The sequence below is a fragment of the Bombus pascuorum genome, chromosome 1 (assembly GCF_905332965.1).
Source record: "Bombus pascuorum chromosome 1, iyBomPasc1.1, whole genome shotgun sequence".
Classification (NCBI taxonomy): domain Eukaryota; kingdom Metazoa; phylum Arthropoda; class Insecta; order Hymenoptera; family Apidae; genus Bombus; species Bombus pascuorum.
Genome location: NC_083488.1, coordinates 27,715,218 through 27,726,327, shown reverse-complemented (window position 1 = coordinate 27,726,327; position 11,110 = coordinate 27,715,218). Strand labels below are relative to the sequence as shown.

General features: G+C 28.7%; 3 protein-coding genes across 4 annotated transcripts; 1 reads left to right on the top strand and 2 right to left on the bottom strand.

The window, feature by feature from the left end:
* Positions 1 to 4,083: 4,083 nt before the first annotated feature.
* On the bottom strand, positions 4,084 to 6,726 carry LOC132909314 (UMP-CMP kinase). Of its 2 annotated transcripts, none has more exons than XM_060964098.1 (3): positions 6,604 to 6,726; positions 4,608 to 4,958; positions 4,084 to 4,500 (listed from the first exon to the last, which is right to left on the bottom strand). In XM_060964098.1, exons 2-3 carry the CDS (start codon positions 4,926 to 4,928, stop codon positions 4,219 to 4,221), a joined length of 603 nt encoding a protein of 200 aa, XP_060820081.1. In that variant the 5' UTR covers positions 4,929 to 4,958; positions 6,604 to 6,726; the 3' UTR covers positions 4,084 to 4,218. The 2 variants fall into 2 exon arrangements, with proteins under 2 accessions (XP_060820081.1, XP_060820071.1); XM_060964088.1 differs by lacking the exon at positions 6,604 to 6,726 and adding an exon at positions 5,299 to 5,422.
* Positions 6,727 to 6,743: 17 nt separating this feature from the next.
* Positions 6,744 to 9,413, top strand: LOC132909287 (4-hydroxybenzoate polyprenyltransferase, mitochondrial). The gene is made up of 7 exons (XM_060964036.1): positions 6,744 to 6,875; positions 6,940 to 7,392; positions 7,486 to 7,652; positions 7,712 to 7,859; positions 8,141 to 8,334; positions 8,438 to 8,626; positions 8,708 to 9,413. The coding sequence occupies exons 2-7, from the start codon at positions 7,044 to 7,046 to the stop codon at positions 8,897 to 8,899; spliced, it is 1,239 nt and encodes a 412-aa protein (XP_060820019.1). The 5' UTR covers positions 6,744 to 6,875; positions 6,940 to 7,043; the 3' UTR covers positions 8,900 to 9,413.
* On the bottom strand, positions 9,090 to 10,703 carry LOC132909299 (protein Abitram). Its single transcript, XM_060964063.1, has 2 exons — positions 10,448 to 10,703; positions 9,090 to 10,368 (listed from the first exon to the last, which is right to left on the bottom strand). Exon 2 carries the CDS (start codon positions 10,192 to 10,194, stop codon positions 9,418 to 9,420), a length of 777 nt encoding a protein of 258 aa, XP_060820046.1. The 5' UTR covers positions 10,195 to 10,368; positions 10,448 to 10,703; the 3' UTR covers positions 9,090 to 9,417.
* Between the last annotated feature and the right edge of the window lie 407 nt (positions 10,704 to 11,110).

Sequence of the window (11,110 nt, the reverse complement as noted above, 5' to 3'; positions counted from 1 at the left end):
TTTTACATACACAAACACGTAAAATTTGATGGTGACGTTTGGTCAACTTTACTGCTACTTTCTGACCATTAGCGAACTAACCTGTATCGAGTCTTTCGAATTCCTTTCGACAACTGTACTATAGATATCTTATAACTAAATTGCCAATTTTTATGTATTTGTGGGAAATCCAAAAATTTATGAAATTTGCACCTTTTTGCAGAATAATTTAACTAATATTACTAATGAATTTCCAAGTTACAGATTATAGATAGGATAATAATATTAATTCAGTTGGCTCTGGTATACTTAATAAAAAGAAAACAACATACCAAACATAAAATCAAAAAATATACACTATTATAGAAAATTTCGATTATAGAGAAAAATATCACGACTCGACAAACTCTATCAGCCCAGTCCATTTATGCAGGAAAACTCAACGTTCGAAGATAATTGTGGAAAGAAAAATATAAGAAAATTGTAGCATTACATAAGCCTGTGGAATTGGCACATGTTTAGCGTGTAATTGCCGTATACAACTAGAGGAAAATATCGGAAAAGTTCGCGACAAGTTCACTGACCGAAATCACGTGTACCAGGGAATGTTTCTGGTGGGAAAAAAAGGAAGTCAACGTGCTGACGTTCTAATTGGAAAATGGCGAGTGACGTAGGTATAGCGCCGAAGCGGAAACGTGGTGGAATGGACGCGCGCATATCTAGGGAACTAGAATAGAGAGGGGTGAGATGAATCCCCTTCTTTTCTCAAGTGAATCACTGGGGACAGTATCCTGAAACTTAACTTAACCATAAAGAAAATATGGTTGAATGGGAATCTAGCGTGATCGATGTAGTTTTTTAGTACTGTGACAGGTATAATCTTATTCGAACGACGAATAAGTTTTCATTCGAACAAGAATTTACTACGGAACTTCTGGTACATCTGATATAGAATTTAGGACGACTTTGACGACTTACGTATGGAAATCGTCCTTTCATAGAGAATTGGTTATTTTTAGAAATTTAAGAAAGTTAGACGAAGAAACTTCTATTTGTCACTTCAGAAAAATCATAGTAAATGTGAGAAGAAGACAAATATTAACAATAAATTTGAGGGAACTGGACGGACTTTGTTCATAAATTCGTCGATAGCCCACTCGATTTGTCATCATGTCAACGTATAGTTACCAAATCTCCATCGAAAATTTTGAGATATTTGGTTATAGATCCAATCAGATATTTTTGTAGGAGTCACGTTGTTGATTACGTGTATAATTATGATAAAACAACCAAGGCACTTTTGTTACAATTCACAATAGATAACCATATCTATCACGCAATTTAAAATTTCACAAAAGTTGTCGCTTTAGGCGCGTATGGTATCGCGCAGCAGTAGAAAAGAATGAATTGTCGAAATGAGTTTTGAAACTTAGACAACTATTAAATCTAAAAAAATCCAACGGCGAAAACTATGTAATTCTTTATAGAATAAAGAATAAAAAATATTTCATATTTCTCTTTAAAAAAAAAAAAAAAACATTTTTTAAATAATCAACTTTTTGATTTCATCTATTTTTTATTATGCTTTTTCGTGGTTTCAGAAATTGTTCAATACGTAATAAAAAAAAGTATATGAAGGAAATTACAGAGATCATAGAGAGCATGACCGATAAAGATTACCGTGTGGAATAGAAGTGCGGTTTATTCCAAGATAATCGATACAGGGAAATTGAGTCGCGGTTATTAAACGCAAAACTCTGATAACCGAGTGATTTGATACTGAATAAAGATATGAATTGTGGAAAATTTCATGAAATTACTGCCAACGTACAGGCATTGGCAGCTTTGTTGAGGATTATTTTCACACATCAGGGATTCTGGTTCGTGGTGATTCATTTACGATATATATTTCGGCTACTTCGATGAGAAAGTTGAAAATGGGTCAATCTTTCGTTGGTGAAGGCACGTTAAAACAGGAGCGGGGATCAGTTTATAATCGAACAAGGAAAGAAATCAATGCTCTACCAATGCAAAATTTCAACTTCTACTTTGCCTTTTGTCTCCCATTTTATAAACAATCTTTTCCACGTAGAAAACTTTTCTTTCCTTTTTCTTTTTCATCCTAATATTAATACAATCTTATTGGAATAAAAATAAAACGTGAATGTCTATATAAATAAACGTATAAATAAATTTTGTGCACGTTTAGATAATTGTATTAGAATTGTATAGATAATAATAGTTTAAAAGATATATATATATATATATATATATATATATATATATTATATATATTATATATATATATATATTATAAATATATATTTATCTATTAAAAATCTTAACAATATACCTAAAACTTAATTAGTCTTTAGGTTAAAAGCGTAAGAGATTACGTAATGCAAACTTCATAGCTTTAACGGGAGATCATTCTTCATTCAGAAAAAAACTTGAAGACGTCGAATGAAGTTCTTTTGTATGGAAAGTGTTTCGAAATCGAACACACGTGCAGCCGATTCGGGTTCCTGTCCTTAGATTTTAAACTTCATCTGTTCAGTTTCTCTTTTCTTATTCAGAATTCATGATCAAAGATTAACGTAACAAAAATCATTTGTCATAAAGAAAAAATCACATAGATAGAAATTCTACTTATTTAAGTAAAACATACGTTATACATACAGTAAAATTATATAACTTCGATAAGAATTTTTATTGAATTATTATTGAATAACATTTTCATCCTGCTCTATGAAAGCTATAGTCAAAGTGATGATGAAATGTATTCGGTAGAAAGTTATTTATGAAAGTTTTATGTTCAAGAATAACTTTTTTTAGAAATATTCCAATAAAGATATTTTTATTCGAATAGATTTTCAATCTATTTTAGGACAAGAAATCATCCTCTTTTCAGCAAAATAACTGAATTACGAGATGATCTGTGTACACTGTCTACACAATATCCAATATCTTGAGAGTTCAATGATTCATAGGCTAATACGTGACCTCGGAACGGATACGTCATTGTCAATTAATATTGTTCACATTTTCATTAGTAATATGCTTCATTCTATGAATATTTATTATATATTATGTATGTTTATTATATATTCTAAAAATATTTCGAAAATGGTTGTCGATAAATGCAGGGTTTACAAATAAATTTTTCTCTTCCTACAAAATCTTTTATATCTATATTACAATAATTCAAATAATTGCATTGTAAATTTATTCTTTCTTACTCTTTTTCAATAAAATGCATTTTTTTTAGAGAATTTTAATAATCACTTAAGTTTTTGTACCTAAATTTTCTAAATATTTGATATTTTATCTAAATAGTTATATTTGTTTAAATAAATAATAATTGTTTTAGATATTTAAAAAATAAAAATACGAAACCATTATCACCTGTAGTATGGCAAAATTATACTCAAACGCACATTTGGTTGCCTCTCTAAAGGAGCTCAATATTTAAGTTAAATCGTTAAAATTTTAAAAGAATCTTTCGATATTAAAAGACTGATCATCTATGTAATGATATACATATATAAATATCCTCCAAGTGATTATAAATTATAACAAGAATGATTATTGAAAAGTGATGAAAAAGATATCGTACTTTCAAAAAACAATCAATTCAATATCAATCAATTAAACTCTTGATAATATTTTTTTATGAATGCTATATAATATAAAATCAATATTTTCGATTATAATGTTCAATTATGAAAGTGTAATTGAAGCATCAGATTTATAAACAAAGATCTAGTAAAAAACAAGTTACTATTGCAGTGGAAATATATTTTATATATTATAATACATTTCATTCAAATGAAAACAGTACAAGCATTTTAAACAAATGTCAAATATATTTCTACAGCGAAGAATTACAAATGCTCTTCCATATAGATAATAACAATAATCGCAATAAAATATTTATAGATTCTTGTAGAAAATTGTCGTAATGTTAAAAAAGTGTGCATATGGATCATTACCTGTACTACCTGTACTAAGAAATTAAAAAATACTAAGGGTATATATTGAAACCAAAGCAAATTAATATTCCTGACATGTAATTAAATACAGTATAAATATAATATATTGCTCTAGTATGAATTAAATTTTCTTACAATACATATATATATATATATATGTACATTTTTTTTTCTTTTATGAAATAACATTAAATGCAGATAGATTATAACTTGATCTTACTGAGATCAATTAACATTTGCTACTAATTCATAACCATCCTATTTTAGATAGAACCTCTTTAGCATCTTCGAATACTTTATGTGGTGATTGCATACTATTAACTTTGTATACAAAGTTTTGCTTCTCAAAATACTCAATTATAGGTAATGTATTTGTAATGTAAGTTTCATGTCTTTTGACTAAAACTTCCTCATTATCATCAGACCTTCCACTTCCTGCTGCACCACGTTTTAAACATCTCTGGGTACATACTTCTTTACTACATTCACAGAACAATACTCCTTTTATTACACATTTTTCTGACATTGCCTAAATTAAATAAAAGGTATTATAAAAAAAAGGTAAGCATTATACAATTTCGTCCTCTTATAGAATCTTTCATTATTTAAACAAGATATTTGTTGTTATCTTTGTACCTCATTCCAACCATCAACATTGTCCTGGTTTCTTGGAAAACCATCAATCAGGAACCTTTTATGGGGACTATTGCTGGTTTGCATGGCATTATCTAGAAGACTGCAAGTAATTGCGACTGGCACAATTTTTCCATCTTTGATATAATTTTCGATAAGTTCTCCGTACTTTGAATTCGGCTTCATACGTTCCTCTCTTAACAGATCCCCAGCTGACAAATGGACATAACCATATTTTTTAGTGATGTACCTGCACAATGTTCCCTTACCCGCGCCAGGACCACCCAAAATAAATAAAACTTCGAATTTCTGTTTTACAGACATTTTGAAAAGCCGCAATCCTCCTGAAAGTACCTTGAACATAAAATAACACTATTAATCGTAATGAGTTACACGTTACACGTAGTAAGTACCTATACTCATCTATCGTCCTATGAATATTAACATAGAGATATTATGGGGGTTTCTCAAGAACAAAGTTTTTGGTATACAGTTTAACGACTTTTCCCAATTTTGACTATTTCGCTACAGTTCTTTTTTTTTTTTTTTAGGAAGCTTTACTTTACTATTACAAGAACTCAATTGGGGAAGGTCGAAAAAATAGTACAGTTGTCATTTTTTTTTTAAATGCATAAGATTAAAAATCTTTATTTCGTTGAAATAAATAAAAATATAATATTTCTTCAGTTTATACCATGGTCATATAAGCAGGTCTCAACACCTGCTAGGGAAAACCATTCGAAAATTGAGTCGAGAAAAATTATTGAAATGTATACTATATACTAGAATATATGTATATCAATTTAATCATCCTACTTTAATTTAATCATCTTACTACATAGGATGTAGATGATACAAGATAAATAGATTTGAATCACGATTATATAAACAGGTCTTGATACCCATATACTGGAGCCTAGGGGAAATTGTTCGAGAATTGAGCCGTGACTAGTTGTAAGAAATCAACATAAAAGACGAAGGTTTTCGTTCTGCGCATGCGTAACATATTGCAAATGTCTCAGATAGAGACAGAGATCTCCACCCATCTCTGTCTACCTCACAAAAACATAGACTTTGTTGACTTTTCATGTTGATTTTTCATGTCTAAACATGGCTCAATTTTCTAGGTTTTCCTTGGTGAGTGTCGAGACTTGTTTATACAATCGTTATTTTGAAGAATTAATTATGACATAGAAATATAAGGACATAGTACAAATTTCATTGGCTGGTGTGGGGTGTAAAGTCACTTCCGAAGAGCGGGATATTGTAAGTATTTGGGTATATGAGCCATAGTGGCTCTATCTGGTAGTACCACTGAGGTACTGATGTTGTCCTGACCAATTTTCTGATTCACTTCTACCCATGAACATATCCATACTTGCGCGATCACAACCAATCCACCAATGCGGTAACAAATGTTACTCCTCACTCCCGCTGAAGTCGCTTTAATCCCCTTAGTTATTACTCGGTCACTATATTTCTACGTCCATGAGATTAACGTGTTTATGAAATTAACGTTTACGTTGTTAGGATTTGAAGATAGTTAGATTATGCTAGGTTATATTTTACGAAAGAAAGAGAAATGTAGGGGGAAAGGCAGGATCTCTCCTCCACCCACATATTCGCTAAAGATTTATCTATCTAATTATCATAATCCTAACATTTATAACTTACATCAGAAGCATTTGTGAAATATTAATTGATTAATGTATATATAATTGATAATATTATTATCGTATATATTAACATATAGTATAGTGTTAATATGTATAAAAAAATACTATTTTTTTAAATTTATTCATGATCATATGTTATGACATACGTGTATGGTGACGTATGCGTATATAAATCTCAATATTTTTATGAAATACGTTTTAATGAAATAGAATTATAGACATCTTTATCTCTTTGTTATTTCTATATAACACAATATTTAAGTATATTTCCATTTAGTGTATTTCTATATTATCTAATTATTATGTATTTAATTTATACTTACTTAAATTAAGAAAATATTATGTACAATTAAACGGGATCTTCTTGAATATGTCAGCAGATTCGAATCAGAATAATTGAAATGTTACTTTACCATGTATTTATCATATTCGCAGTACAATATCATCTTAAGTATACTAAGCGATTGCGTATTGTGCGCATGCGAAGTATGTGTTACGCAAGAATCCATCCATGTAGTTCAGCAGTAAAGTATGACGATTCAGTTTTATAGCATGTTTTGCTGTATTTCTTATGTAATGTAAAAAATACCACAAGGTTTGTTATCAAGATGACTTAAAAGATATACTTAGTAACATTACTAAGCAAAATGTACGATTAGTATTTGCAGTAATTTATATTTAACCACAACATGACGTGAATTAAGGGAAATTGAGGTTATGTCAGATTCCTAAATATCATTTACAACTAATAAAACACGAAACTATGATAATGATGCGATTGTATCAACAATTATTTGGACGTGGCAAATGTTTAAAATTTTACCTGCAATTTAATCAAAGGAAATGTGTTGTAAACTACTCGTACTCTTGCAATATGGTTCATACCATGTCTTGTCTGTATGATAAACATAATTATGAAAATGATAAAACACCAACGCAAGAAAAATTAAAATCAATTAAGATCTTATCGAATATGGGCGATGAAACAATAAAATTTGCTAAAGCAGCAAATGTTCAGTCAAAACAAAAACTCACATTTGCAAAATTAGTAAATAATTCTCCACCTAAAATAAAACCATACCTAAAACTCATAAGATTGGATAGACCAATAGGTAAGAAAGAAGTTAGTTAAAAATTATTATTACAATCATAATATAAAATGAATGTAACTCATACAAACAATTATCTATAACTTATAAATGTAGGATCTTGGTTATTATTTTGGCCATGTGGTTGGAGTATAGCCATGGCAGCAGCACCAGGTGCGTTACCAGACCTTCAACTTTTATCTCTTTTTGGAATGGGTGCATTCGTCATGCGTGGAGCAGGGTGCATCATAAATGATATGTGGGATCAAGATATTGATGGGATGGTAATATTGTGTTGACAAATATTTTAAGATAAGATATTATGAGGACATTTTAATGCTAGGTAGCCAGAACAAAAGATAGACCATTGGTTACTAGGGAAATTTCACCCCTACAATCATTGATTTTCCTTGGAAGCCAATTAACTTTGGGATTGCTTATATTGTTGCAACTAAATCTTTATAGTATTATATTGGGTGCAAGCTCACTAGGTACTACTTTTAAACAGTTTATATAAAACAGTATTTCTTAATTTTATCAATTAATTAATGCCAAATCATTCTCAATTTTCAAAGCATTATCTTTATTATAACTTATTACATATATATAAAAATAAAGAAGCAACTGGAGATAATCTTATTAGTAATAGAGGATATAAAAAAGATTGTGTTTTATGATTACAGTTTACTAGCCTTTCTCAGAAAATTATTAATTAAAATTTAGAAATGCTGTTAAAGTAAATATCTTTAAATCATTAAACTTTTTGTTACAGTCTTAGTAATAATATATCCAGTTATGAAAAGAGTAACATATTGGCCACAATTGATTCTTGGTATGACTTTTAACTGGGGTGCTCTTTTGGGTTGGTCTGCAGTGCATGGTTCTTGTAATTGGTCTGTATGCTTGCCACTTTATACTGCTGGAATTTGTTGGACACTTTTGTATGATACTATATATGCACATCAGGTAAATTTCGACTTTCTAATATATTTAATTTAATATGTTACGTAATTTACTGGCATAATTTACTTTAATGTGCTTTCATATATTCTCTACTTCTTAATTATAGGATAAAGTGGATGATGTTATAGTAGGCATAAAATCAACAGCTTTAAAGTTCGGAAATAAGACTAAACTTTATTTATCTGGATTCAGCACAATCATGATAACAGGGTTACTTGCATCAGGTATATTAACTGCACAGACTTGGCCATATTACACAGCAGTAGGATTAGTTGGTACACATCTTGTTAATCAGGTATGCATTATATAATTTTGAAACAAGTGTATCAAGAAAAGTTATAATCTAAAGAAATATTCAATATACATATCTTTCTAGATTTATAGTTTAAATATCAACAACCCTGCAGACTGTGCCAAAAAATTCATCTCTAATCACAGGATAGGAATGATTCTCTTTGCAGGAATTATTTTAGGGAATCTCATAAAAGATACTGAATGTAAAAAAGATAACAATGTCGTACAAAAATTAGAAAACGAATTTACTTTTATCGAAGAAAAGCAACAGTAGTTGCATCACTATTATAAATGATGTGATATGATAAATGTAATAGACAGAAGACATGAGGTAAATAACTGGCTGGATCCAGTAAATTAAGGAATTACATAATTTTAATTATATGTTAGGTGCCATAAAACAAGATTGATTACAATCTTTACCAAGGTGTCTTTAGTATCATTGACAATTCAACTCGTTGGAGTAATTTAAATAAAAATAATTTTTATTTAACACTGTTCCAAATTTATGAACTGAAAGGTACACCAAAGATTACAGCAATGTAGATAGAAAACAGTTACTGGAACTACTGTTCTGAAATATTGATTATAATAGACAAAAATATAAGTAAATGTTTTTGTATATACATATTGAAGGTTTAAATGAAATGATATAATATTATTTAACCAAATGAAATCAATTAGAAATAAGATTACATAATGTAATTTGGTTTTCACTATAGTAAGTAATTAAATTTTCTTATTTATTATTTTTAGGTCATTTTTAAATAAAGTATTTGATGTGCATATTTCTTATATTTCCAAGTGATTTGTAGTGCCTCGTCGCTCTAGCATCTTCAAGTCATATTGTTCTTGAGTTAATAAGGATTCTTTCATTTTGTCTAAAAGTTTTATATTTGGCAGTACTATAGCTAAGTAGCCTGCTCTATGTGGAGGTTCTAACAAGAGCTTAGGATTTTGTATTAGTGCTTCATTTACTTCTACCAATTTGCCAATTATACAACATTTTATAACATACGTTTTTTTGTTTGAACAAGTAATTATGCAAATATTAGAATTCATTTGTAAAGGTTGAGCACCATGTTTACTTTTACCAGAAACTTTATTCTGAACTCTATCTAATTTATTGCTAACTTTGAAATCTACTTTTATTATATGTTTATCATCTTGAAGAATTGCATGACTCGGAGCAAGAGTAAGCATGCAAATTCGGTTACTATGCATTAAAATACAAATGTCATCTGCGGGACTTTGTACATCTAATTTATAATAAGCAGTAAAATATCGATCTGTAATTGTAGGAAATGATCCATGATACTTTACTCCTTCCAACATGTCTGTAACATCATTGTCAGGAGGAAATGGAAATAAACTATCATCATCATCATCATCTTTATTTGATAGCAAAATACTTTCATCTTCATCATCTATTAAATCCACCATTTTTTGACATTCAGAATGTTTATCTGTGTTACTTTCATCCTCTAAAACACTGAATGAATCATTTTCTATATCATTAGATTTAATTCTTTTTTCTACTGGTTCATTGTTATCTGAATTAATATTCATTATTAAAATAATAAATTTTGTTATGGATAAATTTTTAGTGTGAAGATTTATTTAAAGCTCGTTTAAAAAAGTTAAGGTAGATATTGTACATTAAATGTACATTTTAGATTATATAGTTAATCTAATTTTTTGTTTTTAAAAAATATTGCTGTTTAACTTCTTCCAATTTTTTCACTAGAAACAAAATATTATATTACAAAATTAACGAAACTTAAAGAATTTTGATTATTCAGAAGTAACATTTAAAACTTACGTGTTTATCTTATGCACAAAATCAGTTGTTTCTTAATATAATTACACTTATTACCACAGATAAACACCGCAATAAACAATCATGGAAAAAGTTAGGTTACGTCCACATTAAACTAATACATATGTAATGCATGTCAATCATTTCTCATTTTGCTAGTTTTATTCGAAACTATTTATCACAAACGATAATTATCAAATGAATTTGCAGTACTGTCTAATATAATGTGTATGATATCTAAGTTCAATTATTAATTAACATACGAAGTTGCAAAATAATTAAATAACTTATTGTAGTAACTAAATTTTATTAGTTAATTTATTATATTCAATCATTTAATATGAATTAAAAAAGTGAAATGCATAAAGTATGCAAAAACATTTACGATATTATATAGACATATCTAATATTTTTTCTGTATTTATATTTATAAGATATTCTAATAAATTTTGATCCTAACAAACTCTGAAGTCGAATTGACTTCGATCGGAGAAATTTGAACACCTTTACTCTATATTTTATATAACCAGGGAGGAAATACATATATAACGAACTTGGTTTAAAATGATATTAGTTTAAAAGATAAGATAATGCACATGAGAGAAAGAAATTGAACGTTAAAAAATATTTTCTACAAGATTATTAACATTTTTATTGTTTTTCTGT

What these genes read in the sequence shown, in the direction of transcription:
- LOC132909314 (XM_060964088.1), bottom strand. An exon ending in ATGTTGATGGTTGGAATGAG is followed by an intron (nt 4,501 to 4,607) that starts GTACAAAGATAA and finishes TATTTAATTTAG; the next exon opens with GCAATGTCAGAAAAATGTGT.
- LOC132909287 (XM_060964036.1), top strand. Translation starts at nt 7,044, where the DNA reads ATGATAATGATGCGATTGTATCAACAATTATTTGGACGTGGCAAATGT. An exon ending in ATACTATATATGCACATCAG is followed by an intron (nt 8,335 to 8,437) that starts GTAAATTTCGAC and finishes TCTTAATTATAG; the next exon opens with GATAAAGTGGATGATGTTAT. An exon ending in GTACACATCTTGTTAATCAG is followed by an intron (nt 8,627 to 8,707) that starts GTATGCATTATA and finishes ATATCTTTCTAG; the next exon opens with ATTTATAGTTTAAATATCAA.
- LOC132909299 (XM_060964063.1), bottom strand. Translation starts at nt 10,194, where the DNA reads ATGAATATTAATTCAGATAACAATGAACCAGTAGAAAAAAGAATTAAA.